Consider the following 21,470-nt stretch of genomic DNA (forward strand, 5'->3'; position numbering starts at 1 on the left):
TTACAAAAATATCATGCCCAGTGTTTCTCACGTATCCAAACATGCTTTAAAGAGCGACTTGAAAGGGGCTGATGGTGTTTCTAGAAATGCAGCTGTGGTGGTAAGGAGGTGTACTTGGTTATACTGTCAGATCTTTTCTGATGAGTTAAAAATGAGATCATGAATGCTGCACTTGATTCGGATTGTGTGTTTAGTACAGCAGCTAATCAGGGCCTTAAAACACTTGGATGACAAAGGTAAACAGATGCAAGTGGTTCCGAAAATGTTCCATATTCCCAAGTTTCCCTCCATTAAGCATGATCATTTTTGGCAACCCAAAAAACAGAAGTCCCAGCCAAACAAAAGCCAAGGCACCAAAAAGGAATTAGGAGGACAAGAATTCCACCAAACCTAACAAGAGGGGTTCCTTTCCCAAAAATAATAACCTCCCTTCCAACGTATGACTGTGTTGACATGCTCCACCTGTCTTTCCCAAGTCCTCCTCTAGGTGCCCTGACTCAAAGGTTAGCTCTCAGCAAGATGGTCTGACTGTCAGATTCTGACAAATGGGTGCTCAACATTGTTGGTAAAGGTTACAGATGGCAGTGGAAGGTCAAGGGGGGGGGTGCCCCATCACCTGCTAGACCAGACTTTGTTATTCCCTTCTATAGTCCACCAGATGCTGGATTCAGGTTTCATAGTTCTGGTCCCTCCATCAGAAAGGATGAAAGGTTTCTACTCCAGAATTTTCTTGGTTCACAAAAAAGAGCTGTCTTGGAGAACAGTGTTGGATCTATCCTTTTTAATACTTTACCATGGTCCTCAAGTTCAAGACACTCACCTTGCAGACAGAGTTTCCTCTTTTGTCAGACTTTTGCTTCATGGTTATCCTAGACTTGAAGGATGCACAGCACCATATCCCCACTGCTCACCACTTCAGGAGATATCTGAGATTTTTTTGTGTCTGATTCACACTATCGGTTCTCTGTATGGCCCTTTGGACTGGTTCTCATTATCAGCTCTTAGCATTGCTCTTTGGACTATCCACTGTACCTCAAGCGTTTACCTAATGCCTTGCTGCTATAGTTGACTCGTAGCAGTCACATCTTTCCTTACTTGGACGACTTTCTCATCTGTGCAGACTCTGTATCCATGTGTCTGGGATCGCTAGAGAAGGTCTCGATCTTACTCTTCCAGCTAGGATTGAAGTTGACATACGGATGACATACTTGACACCCTTGAAAAGACTCATCTTCCTGGGGTCTTTAATCAACTCTGACAAAAAGAATGTCTTTTCTTTCCAAAGATAAAAACCTGCCTTACAAAGTGGTGTTTAAGGAATTTTCTAGGAGGAACTTTACCTTGGTAAGAGATGTTGTGAAAATTGTAGGACTTATGGGGTCCGTGATTCTCATGATACCACTGGCCCATCTCCACATGTGGAAAATTCAATGGTATGTCTGTAGTTGCTGGACCCAGTACCTGCATTCCCTGGAGTCTCAGTTACCAGTGCTGCTGTTCATCAGACGAGAGTTACAGTGGTGGAGAACACAGTTGAGTATCAGTCCAGTTCTTCCCTTCTTCCCACCTGTTCTAGCAGAACAGGTCCAGACAGATTTGTCCGAGTTTATTTGGGGAGCTGTGTCAATTGGCGTGCAAGTGCAGGCCACTTAGGCCACAAGGATGCATGGTGGCACATTAATATCAAGGAAATGTTAAGAAAACAAACTAACTGTAGAAAAGCAAAACCGGAAAACTGCTGTGAGCAAAAAACACAAATATAATGAAACCCTTTTCATCTGCCTGTATGGACAGACTTCTTCAGATAAAATACAATAGTAAATCACTTCCTTTATAAAATCTACTAAGTCACATGTGTTGAAACAACCAATCATCCAGGTAAAATGAAAGTGTTTACAAGTGCTAAGCAACCAGTACTACATTCCTCTGTTATTTAAAGTTACAGTGCATGAAATATAACACTAACCTAAAATTACATACCAGAGTCTGTCATTAAAAAGTTAACAAGTTAACATAATGAATGTACAATCAATAACAAGTATTTCATGCATATAAATATTTCAAGTGTATTCATAAAATTCATATTACATACATAAACTCTTTAATTTTAATAAGCAAGTAATGGAACACATGTCATTAATGCATGGGAAACTATAGGCATTTAATGACAGTTGCCATTATAGTTCTAAGTCTTCTAATTTCAAAAATGATGGCCCTCCTCTGTCATCTACTGGTGTTTGATCAATAACAGTAAACTTGAAAGTGTGGCCAGGAAATGCTAAAGTATGTTTAGCTAAGATGTTCTCTATCTTTTGATGGTCAATTCCATAAAGGTGTTCATATATACGATCTCGGAGTCTACGCTCCATCTTTCCTATATAGAACACTGCACATGTTGCACACTTAGTTAAGTATACTATTAGTTTCGAATTACAATTACATTTTTTCTTTACAAAGTAGTGTTTGTTCCTTACTTCAAAAAAAGTGTGGCCAGGAAATGTTAAAGTGTGTTTAGCTAAGGCGTTCTCTATCTTTTGATGGTCAATTCCTTAAAGGTGTTCATATATAACATCTCACTTATTAAAATTAAAGAGTTTACGTAGGTAATATGAATTTTATGAATACACTTGAAATATTTATATGCATGAAATACTTGCAACTTTTTAATTACAGATGCTGGTATTTTATTTTAGGTTAGTGTTATAGTTCATGCACTGTAACTTTAAATAGCAGAGGAATGTAGTACTGGTTGCTTAGCACTTGTAAACAGTCTCATTTTACCTGGATGATTGGTTGTTTTAACACGTGACTTAGTAGATTTTATAAAGGAAGTGATTTACTATTTTATTTTATCTGAAAAAGTCTGTCCATAGAGGCAGACGAAAAGTGCTTCATTAAATTTGTTTTTTGCTCACAGCAGTCTTCCGGTTTTGCTTTTCTACAGTTATCAAGGAAATGTTGACAGTAGTCCACTCCTTTGAAAGTTTTTCACCACCTATGGATTCCAGGTCCTCTTCTGATGATTACTGGCAACACTGCAGTGATGAGGTACCTCACCAAACGAGAGGGCAAAAGATCATACCCTCTGTGCTGGTTGACAGAGATGGTCTGGGAGCTGGCTTTACAGCATTCTCTGACTCTTCAGACATCATACGTCCCGTCAGAGCAAATTGTTGTGTCAGACAGACTAAGCAGATCCTGGACAGACCCAAACAAGTGGCAGCTGAAGACATTGGTGTTCCAGGATGTAGTCCAGATGTAGGGAATGCCTCAAATAGACCTGTACATCTCTTTTCAAATGGAGAGATTCTGTTCTAGTCATCCTTACAGCCATGCTCACAGGACAGAAGCATTATCATTTCCTTGGATGGCAATGTTCCTGTATGCATTTCCACCCTTTCTTCTGATTCACAGTGTACTTCTGAAAGTTCAGGAAGAAATGCCAAAGATCATTGTGCTGACCCCCCCTGTTAGCCCAGGCAATCTTGGCTCTTCCTTCTAATGGTATAGGCTAAGGGCAATTACCACAGACTTCTTCAAACTCTGGATTTGGTTACAATCTCAGGGGCGACTGATGCACCCTATTTAGACCATTTACAACTAACAGCCTGGATGATTCAGTCTTGACTCCGTTTAGGCACTTGTTTCATGAGGACGTCTAGCAGATGTTGAAGGAGGTCAGAAAACCTGCTACTAGAAAATCGTATGATGTTATGTTGTCCATACCTCACCTTCGTTCTTGCTGTTTAGGTTCGGAGCCGATCCTCAGCTCCGACTTAGCCATATACTATAGCTCGAGAGCTTTTACTGGCTCAAGGCTAGCCCCCATCCCAGCATGCCCCACGGTAGTTACCCAGATCTCGTTTGCTGCTTGCAGCGTCGAGATTGCAGATACTGGCTCAGGCTAAGTGTTTTTCTGTTATTATATTTTTGAACAAAATTTTCTAGTTTAGCTTATCTAATTTAACTGTAGTTGTCCTTCATATTTCTACCTATCCCTATCCCATCTGAGTGACTTGCTTTTGTGTGGATTAACCGTTTTTCTCTCTGGCCTTTCCCCTCTTCCAAATCCATTTAAATTAGAGGATTCTTCTTCCTTTTCTTGCCTTTCCTTTAACTTTTAAGGAGTTGCCATTTAAGTTAGAGGCTCTCCCCCTTCTCTGTTTTCCTGTCTGTTTAAAAAAAAAAAAGATTTTTTTTTTTTTGTCTGTTGTTGCATAGTTTTCTTATTAGTAGTCTATAGCCTTAGGCATAGTGCTGTTCTCTATTATGTCTAAGGATACTGCCAAGGATTCAAAACCTTCAGGTTTCAAAAAGTGTGACTCATGCTGCCAAAAAGATGTCCCTTACGGACGGGCACACTAGTTGCGTATATTGTTTAAGTTCTGTTCACCTGCAGGATTCGTACTGTCTGCCATTCTTTTAGTTCACAAGTCCTGCAGGAGAGAAGAAACAAGTTAATCTTGAGAGGTTTACTGAAGAGCCCCTTTGATGCTGCTATGGAGGGGAGTCAGCCAGCAAAAAAATCAGACAAAATCAAGCCTTCATCCTCTTCTGCTCCGAGTTCGGATCCGTCTAAGGACAAGGGCAAGCCACAAACTAAGTCGGACCCAACTTTTGGTTCCGACAAGACACTTTCACCTATGGCTGCATCTGTGTTTCGGAGACAGTAAGGTCCCATAAGCATTCCAGGTCTCTTGCCTTGGAACTGGTGCGGTCTGCTCCATAGTCTCCATTATTACAAACTGTGGCAGGCAGTCACCGGTCTTTAACCCTTTCCTCTCGGTTATCCACGAGCCTCTTGGATGATGATGTGGAGTGGGTGGTAAAGAGGCTTCTTAGGACACCAGCATTAGTCAAAATACTTTCAGGCCATCCCAGACGGAAATGGTGCCGACAGCCCAAACAACACCTATCTCGATTCCTCCTCCGACTCCTCTGAGTTTGGAGCCAGAGTATATGGAAGTCATAGTGGTAGAAACGTCGGTTTCAGTAACCTCCTCTGGTCTTTCGGTTCCAACTACCACTCTGATCTCCTCGATACACCCTTCTATCGATGGATCTGGGAGCCGATGCTACCTTGTCGGCTCCGAGGGGGGGAGTGACATTGGACCCTTGTCCAACCCTACTCTCCCTCTCGGAGCTTCGGTGCAGGTCAGCTCGGCTCCTATATCGGCCTCGGAGCCATCACTCTTGGTTCGGACGAATTCTCCTGCTTCTTCGGAGCCAGAGATTCTTTCGGGTCGGGACCGCGATGCCTTCGAGGTGATGAGGAGCATGCTGTCTGCTGAGACAGTTCTACCCGCAGCTCCAGTGGCTCCTTTGCCTTCGGTGCCGGTGTCCGCCTCCGAACCTCCCCTCCGCCCCAAGCTTAGGGAACGCATGCTCCAGCATGCCCCATTGGGTGATCCCACCTCATCCGAAACCTCCTCTGAGCATCCCTCGGAGGAGGTCCCTCAGAAGAGAATTTGCAAGAGGAGGCATGTGGACTCCCCTGAGTCCTTGACGTCAGGCACAGACTTGGATGACTCAGAAGGGTCCCCACGGTCCCCCTCTGAAGATCTCTCTTTTTCAGACAGCTTAGAAATCCTTAGACAGAGGGGTGAATGAAGTCCCTTGCACTTCTGAAGATGAGTAAGTGTACCTGGATGCATTCGGTTCCCGACCCTCCACTTCTTCGCTATCTTTCCTTTCGACCCACTATTGCACGTAGTTAGTCGGAAGGCTTGGAGCTCTCCAGACATGATGGAACCAGTTCTGTGGAGGCTCAATAAATTCATTACAGCCCCTGAAGACAGGCTTTTCTTATCTAAAGGTGTTCCCATTGATGCTATGGTGGTGGCAGCAGCCACCAAGAAGGAATTAACGGAAACTTCTTCATCTTTCCATCTGCCGAATAAAGAGTCTCGTACGATGGACAGATATGGTAAGCGAATGTTTTCTTCAGCGAACTTTACACTCAGGTCGCTGAACTATTTGTCAAGGCTTTACAAGGCTTCAGAGGGATCTCCTCAAGGAGTTAGGAGATACCATACAGGATCCTACAGCTGCGGGAGCCTCGGACAAGGCGACTTCTTAGCTTGCGACCTTGACTTCAGTGGTTAACTCCTCCATGCGGCTAATTTCTTACGCAGCCGATGGGGCGAGCAGGGCGGCAGGCACAGGGGTAGCCTTAAGCAGACACTCCTGGATGCGTCTTTGTCATTTTGTGGAGCCCTTCAAGTCTTCTTTTACCAATGCCCCCTTTGATGGCTCATCCTTGTTCGGGCCTCAGGTAAAAGAGACTCTTCCCAGATGTGAACAGGTTGGCAAAACTCTCTCTGTCGTGGGAGTATGTTTTTCTCCTTCATCTAGGCCCTATCCTAAAGGCCAGAAGAGCGGGAACATGTGTTTCCAGAAATCCAGGGAGCTTTGCCTGACACACGTATAGATTTTTTCCCCCCAGGGGCAGAGAGGGAAATAACAATGGAAGATGCCGACCTTGCGGCGGGGGGGTCCACAGAATCAAGGCAACAGAGATACATTCTCTGGTAGGCCCTTCCAGCGCTCCTGAAGGGAGGCCCACTGTCCGACTCCAGAGACAGTCGGGGGGAAATTATCCTTGTACCCAAAAGCCTGGCAGACAATCATAGAAGATACATGGGTACTATCCATAATATCCAGAGGTTACAATATCCCCTTCTCCCTACTTCCCGTCAAAAAGGCAACACTCTATCCCAGATGTTCCACCCAGTCTTTGGGATCAAGCAAACCTAGAGGTTCAAAGGTTGCTAAGAAAAAGAGTCATCCAGTAAGTCCCCCACAGACCAAATTTGATCTGGAACTTACTCAAGGTTTTTTTTAGTTCCAAAGAAAACAGGGGACTGGAGGCCCATTTTGGACCTCAGCAGGCTGAACAAGTCACTCAAGAAAGCAAAGTTCCAGATGTTAACACTGCAGTCCATTCTTCCCTTTCTGGGACAGGACAATTGGATGTGCTTTATCGATCTCCAGGATGCGTACTACTACATAAAAATGGACAGGCAGTCAAGGAGATATCTACACTTCTGGCTGGGAGCCATTCACTATCAGTTCAGAGCTCTGCCCTTTAGTCTCACCACAGCCCCCAGGGTGTTCACCAAATGCATGGCAGTAGTTGTGGCTCACCTGAGGTGTCAAGGATTCCGGGTGTTTCCATATCTAGATGACTGGCTCCTTACTACCACCACCAAGCATCAAGAAATCAGGGCAAGGGAATCCACAATCCGCTCTTGTTCTCAACTTGGGATCACCATAAACTACGAAAAATCTGCCTTGTTGCCTTGTGAATATATTACCTTCATAGGGGCAGACTTAGACACAAGGGCCATAATAGCAAAGCTGCCTCGAGAAAGAGTATTAATGATCTGTCGCCAAGTTGTCATGCTGTTCACACAAAAGAGAATTCAAGCAAGATTTGTCCTCAAGGTCCTGGGTTCTATGGCAGGAGCAATCACTCTGGTCCCTATGGCTTGCTTCCACATGAGAATTCCACAGTGGCTTCTGTTTGCACAATGGTCATTCCAGGATTTACCCATGTCACATCAGATTCTGATCACGGAATCTTGCAAAAAGGACCTGGAGTGGAGGCTTCACTGTCCTATGATGACAATAGGCAGGCCGTTTCTACCCTCCCAACTTGTAGCCACAGTGACCACGGACGCTTCCCAGATAGGGTGGGGGGCATTATCTGGGACAGACTGTTCAAGGGACTTGGCAGGAACACGAGTACCACTTGCACATCAGTGTCCTGGAGATGAGAGCTGTGCTTGTGGCGTTGCAAGCACTTCAGGACTCTCTACAGGGGCTATAGCAATTCAGACGGACAATATGTCGGTAGTATGTTACATCAACAAACAGGGTGGAACCAGGTCTTACCCCATTGTGTTGAGAGGCACTACGTGTTTGGCAATGGGAGATGTCTTCCCAATACTTTCTGGTTGCAACGCACATCCCGGGGAACTCCAACGTGATAGTGGACAAGCTCAGCCGGGCTGTCCTAATGCCCCACAAGTGGTCCCTGAAGCAGGAAGTTGCGGACTTGGTTTTTCGCAAATGGGGCCAGTCATGCAGAGATCTGTTTGCCACCCCCCTCAACAACAAATGCAGCAGCTACTTTGCCCTAGTTCCACCACTGGGACCGTCACCCAGGGATGCACTTGTTCACGATTGGCCCCAAGACTGCTTTACTCCTTTCCACCTTTTCCCCTGATTCCCAAGGTTTTTCAGAAAGCACAGTCATTGGGTTGCAAGTTAATCGTCATTGCCCCTTACTGGCCTCGCCAGATATGGTTCCCTTTCCTTTGGCCTCACCTGCAAGGGGAGCCTTGGATCCTGGACCCAGTGCCAGATCTTTTGAGGCATCAGTCAGGGGCTCTCCATCCTTCCATTCAAACTCTCAAGCTCACAGCTTGGTTTCTCCACTTCCGGTCTTAGCCAGGCTTCCCGATGTTTTTCCAGAAGTTCAGCACATTTTGATTTCCTTGTATAAGCCCACTACTAGGAGATTTTATGCTAGTAAATGGAAGAGGTTCTCTTGTCGGGCAGGCAAAAATCAGGTTGATCCCTTTACTACTCCCATTTCAAAGATTCTTGAGCTTCTTGCTGAAACCTTTGACCAAGAAGCAGCTGCAGCTACTATCCGAGTTCAGTTAGCTGCCATTTCTAATTTCCATATGGGAGAAATGGGTTCCAATATCATGATCCATAGGTTATGCAAGGCATTCCTAAGAGGTACTACCCATTTAAGACCTCTGATAAGAGAACCTCTCCCCCCCCCCCGGATCTAAATTTAGTTTTAGACACTCTGATTCTTTCTCCCTTTGAACCATCTGCTTCTTGTCCACTCAAATTTCTGACTTGGAAGACCCTTTTCTTGGTTCCAGTACCTCAGTAGAAGGGTTTCAGAATTTCAGGCCTTATCTGTTCGTCCCCCGTACTTGATTTTCCATAAAGATCTGGTTTCTCTCAGTCCCAACCCCTCCTTCTTACCCAAGGTGTTTTCTGACTACAATTTGAATCAATCCATAGAGCTTACTATGTTCTTCCCCAATCATGGCAACAAGGCAGAGTATAAGCTTCATCAACTGGACATTCATAGACAGTTACGTTTCTATTTACACGGGACCAAGGACTTTAGAAAGTCTGACCAATTGTTCTTATCCTTTGCGGACAATAAAAAAGGTTGTGCAGTCTCAAAGGTGACTTTATTAAAGTGGCTTTCAGACATTATAAAACATGTCTATGAGTTGCATAAACAAAAACTTCCAGGGAAAATTAAAGGGCACTCAACAAGGGCCTTGTCCACCTCTATCGCCTTTCAAGCCAGATTGCCTTTAGATTCAATCTGTGCAGCAGCTACATGGGCTAATCCTCATACTTTTATCTCTCATTACAAAGTAGATGTGGCCTCCCAGAACATGACATCCTTTGGTTCCACGGTCCTGAAGAGTTTTTTCCAGTGAGCCACCCAAGAATCAGGTGTTGGGGACGCTGTCCCAAACAGCAAGAACGAAGGCGAGATATGGACAACATAACATAAAGAAGTTATGTACTCACCATAACAGTCCATGTTTGTTTCCTTGATCTCGCCTTCCTTCTTGCGTCCCATCCTCCTTCCCCCGTCCTGGAGGATCGAGAGGAATCCTTTGTTTTATTGGTTATACTGGCTGGGTTTCCTTTATACCATACCTTATAGTTAGTCTCAGTCTACTACTATTAGTATTGTGGAGGGGGTCACACCTTTATATGTAGGTGTCATCGGATATGTAAAGTAGAGTATATCTCTTGTCTGTTTGTATGGTCTAGTGTTGGGTTATCACAAACGAGATCTGGTTAACTACTGCTGGGCATGCTGGGATAGGGGTTAGCCTCGAGCCAGTAAAAACTCGAGAGCTATAGTATATGGCCGAGTCGGAGCCGAGGATTGGCTTCGAACCCAAACAGCAAGAAGGAAGGTGAGATCAAGGACAACAGACATGGAACGTTATGGTGAGTACATAATTTTTTTTTACAAATGGATGAGGTTTTCTAAGTGGTGCCCAAATGGGAACAGAGGTCCCCTTGAAGTTAACATTCCTCTGGTCTTGAAATATTTTTGTGAGCTACTTCAGGATAGTTTATTATATATATGCGTCCATTAAAGGGCATTTAATGGCCATCCCTGCTTGTCTGCCAATGGATCCCGTTTCATCTTCTCTTTTGGTTAAACAGTTCATGAAAGGAGCATTGCATATGAGACCTCCTTGTAAGCAAATTCCTTCTTCATAGGATCTCATCTACATTCTGGAAAAACTGATCTTACCACCTTTCAAATTTGCCACTCAGACTGCTCTGAGATCTGCAAGGTGAGTCTTTGAACTGCAAGCTGTCATGGTGGTACAATCTTTCCTGATTTTCAACATGGATAGGGTTGTTTTGTGCACTAATCCCTCTTTCCTACAGAAAGTGGTCTCAGAATTCATCTCCAGTCAGTCTATTAACTTCCCTGTGTTCTTTATAGAACCTAAGAATACGTGGAAGAGGATACTTCATACCTTGAATGTGCATTGGCAGCTCAGATGCTACCTTGACAGAATTAAAACCTTCAGAAAGGCTGAAAGTCTTTTTATTTCCTACACAGGGGCAAAGAAGGGTCAACTTGTCTTTAAACAAGCCATTGCATGTTGGTTGTCCTCTAACCTTCACCAAGCAGAATTTTCGAAAATTGAATCATGCTACAACAAAATTGCCAAATTTGCTAATGAAGCCACACATAGGTCCCATCACTGCCAATCACTCAGACAACTCAACTGGCTTGAGTTACCTCAAATCCTTCTACTCAACCAACTCACCACTGTCCATAAGCTCTACTACCTTCCTTTGAAAACCCCAGCCTTGCAACAATTAATTCAACACTATACTCCCTCCAGAAACCTAAGATCGACACAACAAAACCACATAACTGTCACCAAGCACAAAAATGAAGCTGGCAAATCACTCTACGCCTGCTATATTGCAAAAACCTGGAACCTCCTACCCAATCACCTAACCTCAACATCCTCACCTTACCTCTTCAAAAAAAACATCAAATCGCATTTTATGCAAAACTGGCTATGTTCATGTCTTCCCCCAGGCTAGACCAAATTAATTCACTACTATTAATACTCACTCAAATAAACACCATTGTTCTCAACCACTAATAGCTTAGTGACACAAAGCTGTAAAACAAATTATTCTCTACTGTCTTACCCCTTTTGCACAAATTTTAGCAGATACTCTAATAAAACTCATTTCAAACTACTGTTTTTATCTGTATTCAACCAACATACTGTACTCTGTAAGTCGAAATATCCTTTACCTTGCAAATATTACTGTTGTAAGGTAACTAACTGTGTAACTGTCTGCATGAATACTGTCTTATATCATGCTAATGTTAACTAATGTTTTGTATAAATGGTAATGTTAACCAATATAATGTAATGTAATATTTGTGGAGCTTTTCTCCCCGGGCCTCCTCTGAAAACGTATCTGTGTCCAGTCGGACTTTCCCGGTAAACAAATGTAAAATAAAATAAAATAAAAAATAATGTTTTCTTTTTGTTACACCCATCATGCCAAGGTGAATCCAGTCAAGGTAAAGGCACATTCCATCAGAGCCTTTTCCTCTTCAGTGGCTTATTGGAAAGGAGTGGACTCTAGAAGTATTCTAGAGGCAGCAACTTGGTCCTCTGTCCATCTTAATGAAGCAATACAAGCTGGAAGTCTTTTTCTAACTCCAGAGTAGGGGTTGCTAGGACCGTTCTTCAGGGGCTCCTGGATCCTTATCCCTCCTGTTTCCAGGTTGGGTAAGCTTTGGAAATCTGCCCATCTGTTAGTAAGACAGAATGTGTATCGAGCATAGTACACTTGTAACAGTTCATGTTTGTAGAAGACACTGACTTACTAGCAGTTCCCACCCTCCATCCCCCTATTTGCAGATACAAAGTTTGGTGTTGGAGGTGCCATCGAGGTATGCCCAGTGGCCCTTTTTGCTGTGTGTGTATTTGTGTGCGTGATTTGTATGTGTATATTGATTTTGGTTTGGAACAGTAGGTGTTCGCAAGCTCTAGTTTTTATCTTTTCATCTTTCTAGACCCCAGAAAACTGAAAGTATCGTGTCTCTGGGTTTGAAGGGCAGTCCCAGGACTCTCAGGTGATTGATGCATCACACCCACAGAAACACGGGGAGGAGCTCTGAGCGTTGGTAGACTACCAGAGTTAGTGTAGCAGGGCACTACTACCCACATGCCAGTAAGGCAGTGTTTTTCTGTGAACATATACTGTTACAGGTAAGTAAGACTTAAGCAACGTACTTTTGCTACTGCTCTTTTCTTGCCCGGTTTTGGTGCAGCTGGTTAGACTAAGTGGCACTCAAATGAAACAGAATTTTTATTTGAGGGGGGTTTGCTTATATCTTGTGATTTACATTCAAACTCTCACCATATATGAGGAAAAAGAGTAATTTTCTTCATTGTGTACCCTTTGTGTACCCAGTAACAGTATGGTCTCAATTGACTACGTATATCATTGGTTCTGGTGACCAACAAGAGTGGTGAGTGACTGCATTATGTTTTCTACATTGGCTTTGTGTGATGGTAGACTTTTTTTTTCTGTTTTGCAATGGGAAGGCAAGACTACTGATAGTAACATAAAGTAAATGATTTTGGCTGATCCATAGCTTCTATAACATCACATGGTCATGATCTTTGTTGTATCTGCATTCCTTGCAGGATGAGACAGCATCTACAAATTCTAAAACATTTCTTGAATCTTCCCTTTGTGAAGAGCATTTGCTAATAACAAATCTTCATGAGTCTGCTGCCCTGCTGGATGAAGCACAGACCTCCTTGGACCGGCTAGAGGAACATTTCACCAGTGGAATAAACACCTTACAGCAGCTTACAAACCAGAAGAAGAGCATCCTGTGCTTTGGCAGCAAATCAAAACCATCATTCACAGACCTCAAGGAAGTCGACCAGAATGGGGAAAGCCACTATGAAGCAGAGCGTGTAAGCATCGGAGTACCCTCTAGTGGTGACTGTTCTTATTCCAGTACAAAACCACAAGATCATAAGGTAGCAGAACCCCCTGGCATAGATGTGGCCGATTGCTTTGTATTCAGGTCTTTGGATGAAGAGAAGCAAGGTGGATTTAACATGGAGCCGTCCACACCAGCGAAAGGTTCAGCTAGTCCAAGCACTGAACCCCCAGTTCCATGCCGGCCTCCAGTGCATCTGTGGAGAGTGGGGATCAGGCCTGCCATAAAACAGATTTCATCAGCAGCCCGTGGCGTGTGTTATAGCCACAGCGATAGAATATCAAGAAGCAGGGACCCCAGCAAGCCGCATCAATCAGATTATAGACATACAGGTACATTATCCATCTACTTCAGAGGCCTTAAACTGAGAAGGTTTGGGAGTTAGTTTCAATTCTTGGTTGTAATAAGTCTTTTTAAGCAAATTCTTCAAAGGAAATTTACAGTGTTCATGATCTGTTAAAACTGTATGTATTTTATTCTTCACAGTACTGTACAGGTATACTTGCATAAGGCTGATAACTTTAGTAGCTGTCATGTAGACACTTACTTTCTCAGAAGAGGAGTAGTAGTGTTTGCAGTAACAGATCAACTGTTTCTAATTACAGCATATTATGGTTAGAGTACAGCACAGGAATTTCCAGAAGTCTGAGAGAACACTTAAGTTTCTATGTTAATACTTACTGTAATGATCTTCTTGTCTATAGGTTACTCTATTTTGTTTTCCTCATTCCCAGAAACATGGAATTTCTGATAAAAATGCCCCCTCCCCTACAAAATCAGGAAAGGTAGCCAGAAAGCTTTATCATGTAAAATTGTGTTACCTTGTCTTTGGTAGGAGATTGAATAAAATCTAGTTGGAAATTAGTAAAATTGACATACCACTGAATGACCTGCATAAACAAGCACACAGTAAAGCTGTTTCATAAATACATTTCCTCCGTCAGCTTAATTCACTTGTGAAAAAAAAACTTCACTTACCCCCCTCACACTCGAGAATATAAACATCTGTGCAGTTACCGAGGCATGGTTTAAAGTGGCAGAGAGTATCCCAGCAGTGTCTTCCACACTTTGACCAATAATTGCACAGACAAGAGCTAAAGGTAGAGATGTTTAATATACCTCAGTGACAAGCATACCTCAAGGGTGGTCACACAGGATGACATGCTGGGTAACAAGCATACCTCTAGGGTGGCCACACAGGATGACTTGCTGGGTAACAAGCATACCTCAAGGGTGGTCACACAGGATGACGTGCTGGGTAGTAAGCATACCTCAAGGGTGGTCAAATGGGATGACATGCTGGAGTTCCTGCACATGCAGATCACCATAGATAAAATCTTGTACCATATTCTAGCCAGCTATAGGTCACCCTGCATGTCTCAAGAAACTCACAGTACATTTATTTATTTATTTTTATTTTATTTATTTTTATTTATCATTTGTTGACCGGGAAAGTCCGACTAGGTTCCACAGAGCCTATTTTCAGCGGAGGCACGGGGAGAAATGCTCCAGATGCATGTCTTTGTCTTTACATAGACCTACTGGATACACTTACCATCCAATCTAACACCATACTCACGGGAGACTTTAAATACCCCCATATAGACTGGGAATCCTACACAGCCTCAAATCTACATGCACAGAGACTTCTGGACATTGTAAATACAAACACCATTGACCAAATAGTGAATATACCCACTAGAGGCTCCAACATATTGGACCTTGTGCTCATGAATGTAAGAGAAGCCCCCCCCCCCCCCCGATGCCTTGTCCTCCATGGTAAGGTCCAACCATAAAGCTTTCTTCTTCAAAATCAACTTCATAATCCCATTAAAACTAGTAACAGGAACAATTCCAAGGCAAATTACCTTTTAAGTGATGGTTTATCAAATTCCAGTACCCCTCCAAACCCTGAAAACACAGCAGCCTAAGCTGAATTGCTCTCAGAAACTCTGTACAGCCATGTCAGTAGTTGCATAGAGGCTGCTGTACCTACCAGAAAAAAAAAACAGGACTAGCCCCAGAAACAAACCGCCCTGGTGTCACCACAAATTAAACAGGATATACAACAAAAGGGAAAAATGATGGCAAAAATCAGGAAGGGTAATTCCCATAAAGATAAAAACTCTCTTATCAAACTAAATGTGCAACTAAGAGGGCTAATAGGCTCATAGGAGGATACCAGGCTATTTACCCTGAGGCCCTTATAAGCCTAGCCAAGAGTTTAGCCCATGTTTAGCCAAGTCAGCACTCAATGCCTCAGTCCAGCAGGGACACAGGTGAAATCCCAGGGGTGTAGTTTCTGTTTCCCATCCAGTTATCCGGGTTGCACTTAAAAAGGGATAATGAGGTACTCTGCTTGATGTAGAGAGGGAGTCTGTTCTACAGATGAGGGAGTCTCTGGGACACAAATCTATCCTGCCAAAAAGTCCTACTGATGTCACAGACCAGGTTGAGGTCGCGCATGTGGGTTACTCAAGTGGAGCTTGACTTGCGGATATGCAGCAGTCCCATCAAGGCAGGGTCTGAGATTGCTTTGTATGCCAAACAGGTCACCTCTGAGGAGTCTGTATGAAACTGAGTAGAGGGACAGGGCTTCTAACCTGTCAGTGTAGGACAGATATTTGAGGCCCTGAATTCTCCTGGTGAGGAACCCATGGTTTCTCCAGCTGCTCCATGTGCTTTGCGAGGTACATGCCAAAAGTGGTGTTGTACTCTAAGGGAAGACTACAGAGATGTTATGACCTCCTTGTCCCTGGACGATATACCCTTTCTTATGATGTGGACCATGTAGAAAGCTTTCTGTACAACAGAAGCAACATGGTGGTCAAAAGTCAGGCTGCTATCAACCTGGATGCCCAAATCCTTCACGACTGAGTGTGTTCTTAGAATGTTGTTATTAATCTGATAATTTGTGGGGACATCCCTCTCCCTAAAGGGGATGATGACGCATTTTTTGGCATTCAGCTTGAGTCCATGTTTCTGGCACCAGTCATTTGTTTGGGTGAGACCGTCTTGGACGATGTCCACATCAAAGTCAAGCAAAACCAAGGAAAGCCAACTTTGAGGTTAATATAGTCTGCCAGGCGAAAGATATGACATTCTTCAGCTGTATTAGGAACCTCAAGGGCAGCACACAGCAATGTGCTGAACTGATGGTTAGTGGTGCTGCATTCACTAAGTCTGGCAACATGTAGTGTACCTGTTAGAGGACAACTTCAGTTCCATCTTTACCTCCCTCTCACCCCCAACCGTCACTCTCCCCCAAAAATACCCTCAAACGTAACCCCTCCATCTATAACTAGGTAGCATGTACTTGCTGCACTCTCGCAGGATGCTTCCTGAACATTCTAAAATAAAACTTATCAGGACCCCTGAAGACATTATTTAACTGGTCTTAAAACAGGTTTTTTGCCATGTGAATGGAGGAATGTGACAGTCATCTCCCTTCATAAGGGAGGACTTTCAGTAAATCCTGGAAACTACAGACCCGTTAGTCTGACTAGTCTTATTTTCAAAGCCATGGAATATGTCATGGAAATTATCTGCTAGGACATAGGAGACCTCCAGACACTGGATTCATTCCAGTTTGGCTTTGTCAAAGGAAGGTCATGCTTACTGAATCTGGTGGACTTCTTTGAAAAGGTCACTAAGGCAGTGGATGAGGGTTAATACTGTGCATACTGCCTAGCTAGATCTGGCTAAAGCATATAATACAGTACCCCACTCAGACTTTGTCAACAAACGTACACAGCTTGGTATAAACTCCTTTATAACACACTATAGAGCTAGCTGGTTCACTGATAGGATCCAGGAGGTTTGAATCAGTAAGGCCACCTTCACAAAGAGGCTGGTCACCAGTGGAGTCCATGAGGGCTTTGTTGTAGGCCCACTCCTCTTTGGCATCTAATTCTCAGATGTCAGAGCCAATGTCATAGGTCTCTGGCTAACTAATTTTGCAGATGATTGCAAACTGGAAGCAGTCATTGAATCTCTCCCAAGATGAGAACAACCTTCAGGGACGCCTAACACAGGCAAATGCTTGGTGCGAAAGACGTCGGCCACCCCAGGTAACTGTGTCATCATTTAACCACCCCAAAAAGTTGATTCATTATTCGGGGATCCTGGTTTTCGTCCAACATGTATCCAAGGTAGTAAGAAAATCTTTCTATGTTGCTCATCTTGTAAGCAGCAGCATGGCATCTAGGTATAGAGAGGTCATCATACCACTGTACTCGGCCCTTATCCGACCCGTCATAGAATATAATTCCCCCTTCAGTATATACCTGACAAGACACATGCAGCAGCTAGAACGTCCACAGAGGTTCCTTACAAAAAGAATACAGGGCATAAACACAATGTCCTAAGCTGATCACCTCAAAGTCCTGTCTCTTCACTCGGTATCATACACATTTCTAAGAGGTGATCTTTGCTTGGCATACAAGGCATCCCTGAACCCAGTTTTCATGAACCTTTTGCATATCTGCAAAACAAACAGCATCAGAAATACTAGATTAAAAGACCTAAATTTTGCTGGCGACATAAATGGGACATGTTGGAGAGACAGATATGTATCTCAGAAAATGCCCATTCTCTGGAACAGGCTTCCCATCCATTTGAAGCAGAGTTCCTCCCTATCCCAATTTAAGCACAACTTGGACCTATGGATAGGTAATCGGAAATTCACTCCAGGTCTGGCGCATATGTTTCTGAGGGACAGAGGCAGCCAGTAAATCACCACTATATAAATCAAATTTGTGGTTCACATTTGGGTTGCACGGATAGGTTTACAAGGGCTTTAGTGGTCGGTAGCCTAGTATATACCTATGAACCACTGATCTGACTTCATTCTTCATCTGTTTCTACTTACTGGATCATGCCAGCATAATGGCAGAGGTATATGAGTAAGGGAGCATCAGCAGCAATGGATGTGGAAATAGTAATAGTAGTAGCAATGGATGTGTGAATAGTAACAGCAGAAGCAGTGGATGTGGAAATAGTAACAGTAGCAGCAGTGGATGTGGAAATAGTAACAGCAGCAGCAATGGATGTGGAAATAGTAACAGCAGCAGCAATGGATGTGGAAATAGTCACAGCAGCAGCAGTGGATATGAAAATAGTAACAACAGCAGCAGTGGTTATGGAAATAGTAACAGTAGCAGCAACGGATGTGGAAATAGTAACAGTAGCAGCAATGGATGTGAAAATAGTAACAGCAGCAGCAATGGATGTAGAAATAGTAACAGTAGCAGCACTGGATGTGGAAATAGTAACAGTAGCACCAGTGGATGTGGAAATAGTAACAGTAGCAGCAATTGATGTGGAAATAGTAACAGTAGCAGCAATGGATGTGGAAATAGTAACAGCAGCAGCAGTGGATATGAAAATAGTAACAACAGCAGCAGTGGTTATGGAAATAGTAACAGTAGCAGCAATGGATGTGGAAATAGTAACAGTAGCAGCAATGGGTGTGAAAATAGTAACAGCAGCAGCAATGGATGTAGAAATAGTAACAGTAGCAGCACTGGATGTGGAAATAGTAACAGTAGCACCAGTGGATGTGGAAATAGTAACAGTAGCAGCAATTGATGTGGAAATAGTAACAGTAGCAGCAATGGCTGTGGAAAAAGTAACAGCTGCAGCAATGGATATGGAAATTGTAACATCAGCAGCAATGGAAACGGCAATGGACAGTTCAGCCATCTGTAGAACAGCCTTAGTGAACAGTAAGATTGATTAATTAATTAATTAATTAATTAATTAATTAATTAATTAATTGGTTGATTAATTAATTAATTAATTAATTTTTGCCTTGTATCTTGTAAAATGTTTGATTTTTTTTTTCTGCTAAATCACTGAGTATTGTAGTTTCATACTTGTTGTTCAGAAACTGCATATTGATAACTAAAGTTGTTGCGCTATTAACATTTTAACTGAATCGGCATAATATTTAAAAATTGTCCCTGATTTTTGAGCATTTATCCCCCATTATTCTTGGCTTTGTCCAGAATTCTTGAGCAAAGAAAATGGAAGGTATGATGAGGAGAAAACTGCACTACTGATAAAAGGTGAGTGTAGGAGTCACGGGAACAGTTTACTATACAAGAGCATCTAATATACTCTGGAATGCTTCAGCTGTATAACCACTGTGGGGATTAGGGAGTTTAGGGATTGTCGGTGGCACAAAATCTACATTCTGAGCAATTTTTCTCCTTTTGCTGCAGGTGGAAATGCTTCTTATCCATATACATGTAAGAGCTGCATTTAATTACGCTAACAGTAAATGCATACTGCAGAAAGTAACTGCCTGAACACTGATTTTCAGAGATGTTCCCGATTTTGGTCCAAACTGTTACTCTGAGTCCTAACTCATTGGTACTTTGAGAACAAGCTTAGATTTTAGTCTACATACAGTAATGCTCATTACAGTTACAGACATAGTTTACTTCTGAGAGTGCATGTTAATTAACGTACTTGTATTTTTTCAGCTTTGTAAATTAATTGAAGTAATCTCTAAAATGCCTCTGATGAGTATCCTTTATCTCTGTAATTTTTAGCTTTGTTCTTTATTCTGTTGCTGAAATGTTATGAGCTATAAATGTATTTTGCCAATGCTTACAGCAAACAAAAAATGCAAAAGAATGGCTGGAAAAAGCAGGCTTAGACAAAAGGAAGTTACACTGCGTTTGTTGGAGGAGCTATGAAGAAATGGTTTGGAGAAGTAGCCCTGAACGGGGCATAAAGTAACTGACAGAAAGTTAAAAATGCACTGTGAGCAACACTCGAAAAGGAAGAGGTTTAAAAAATCTGTAAAAAGTGAAAATTGGAATTAAACTCCTATGTTAAGATGCTAGTAAAATACTGCTGAAGGAACACGATTGGGTTGCTTACATATTAGTGTTGATAACGGTAATTTACACTTAATTGAAACGTGGCTAGAAGTACCTATGTGCATTTTTCTGTTGCACTGCTTTTTTGATTTGTCGTGGTATTTTGCATATAAACTTTGAGACCCAGTTTTTTGTCTTGCTATTTTTACTACCTGCACTACATTCCATGAATGTTTACTGAGTATGAATGGCTTGAAGTCAGACTTATATTATGAAAATGTGCTATTGATATTTTCTTATTTTCTGTTACGCTTTTCCATTTCCTGAACTGAAATTTCTAGTTGACGTGCATTTCAATATCAAAGGCTGCCCACTGAATGTATGTCATGATGACAGATTTTTTTTTCAGTGATAAATGAGCCCTTTTTTGAAGTTGTTACTTATTTGAAAATGATTAACTCTGAATAACCAGATGTCACAATTGCTGTGCATCCCTGTTCTTCTCACTTGGCTATATCTGTGGTGTTAGCTGCTAATGGCCTTTTCTTTTTTTAATTTAAAATTCACCCATATTACACAGTGTTCTCCAATCATTATAATTAGTAAAGGTGTTTGTGCGTAAGTACATGTTTATTTATATTAGTTACACGTGGCCTTAAACATTTTTATATAATACGTGTTGCTCCTGTCAAACTGTTTATACTGCTTTTCACTCACAGGAATAGTGATCATAGGTCATAGGAGATGTTCATCATTTGATCACTGTTGCAGTAGCCTTAGCTGCATTGGTCATATCCTGCTAAGGGCATAACAGATGGACAGCTTCCAAAGCTTAATGGCAACTAGTCGTAGCTATATGGATTATATCCTGATAAGGATATAACAGACGGACAGCTTCCAAAGCTTAAGGCACCTTCCACACTCTCAAGCAAAGCTGAAAAAAAAGAGTCTAAGCCCTTCAGAGCTTTCATGCCAACTGAGAGAGGGAGGGGTAGAGCCTGCCTTATAATGGTCAGTGCTAGGAAAATAAAACATAAAAGTCCTTCTCCTGGCAACAAAAACATGAAGACATAAGGGGGGATGGAGGGAGGGAGTACCTACTGCAGCAGTGATCATTCAGACATCTATTGTTATGATAAGTTTACTTACATAGCTGTAATATGTTCACACTTTCATCACTGTTTCAGTAGCCTTAGCTATACAAGTAAACTACCATAGTTTATACTGGTTGTGAGGAGGAAGGCTAAGGGTCTGGGAGCCCCCAGACAGTGATCCTAGCAAAGCCTTTTCTAGACCTGGAAAAGGTATCTAGTTTGTAGTGCTTTGTAAACATGTACTGTTATGGTAAACATACGTACCCAACTGTACTTTACAAGGCAACTGAGCCTCAAGACCATTTCCACCTTGCCGGTGCCCACACTTACCTTGCCTGTCTTCTCAAGGAGAGCTAGGCCACTAATACCAGGGGTGAATTTATGAATATCCTTCCATTCGTTCAGCCCCTTTTTAAAAGCAGGCAGTGTGTCACACTACTTAACTTAGAGAGGGAGTATGTTCCAAAGAAG

The 21,470-nt window shown here is 42.6% G+C and overlaps 1 protein-coding gene across 1 annotated transcript in view; it reads left to right on the plus strand.

Annotated features, from left to right (window-relative positions):
- The window catches only part of LOC122814477 (inactive serine/threonine-protein kinase TEX14-like), a 555,764-nt gene that overhangs the window by 371,058 nt on the left and 163,236 nt on the right, over positions 1-21,470 (plus strand). The window contains exon 16 of the mRNA XM_044087056.1: positions 12,768-13,407. Within this exon, the coding sequence (XP_043942991.1) occupies positions 12,768-13,407 (640 nt within the window). The remainder of the gene's footprint in view (positions 1-12,767; positions 13,408-21,470) is intronic.

The sequence above is a fragment of the Protopterus annectens genome, chromosome 10.part0 (genome assembly GCF_019279795.1).
Source record: "Protopterus annectens isolate FY-2018-M chromosome 10.part0, PAN1.0, whole genome shotgun sequence".
NCBI classification, from domain to species: Eukaryota; Metazoa; Chordata; order Ceratodontiformes; family Protopteridae; genus Protopterus; species Protopterus annectens.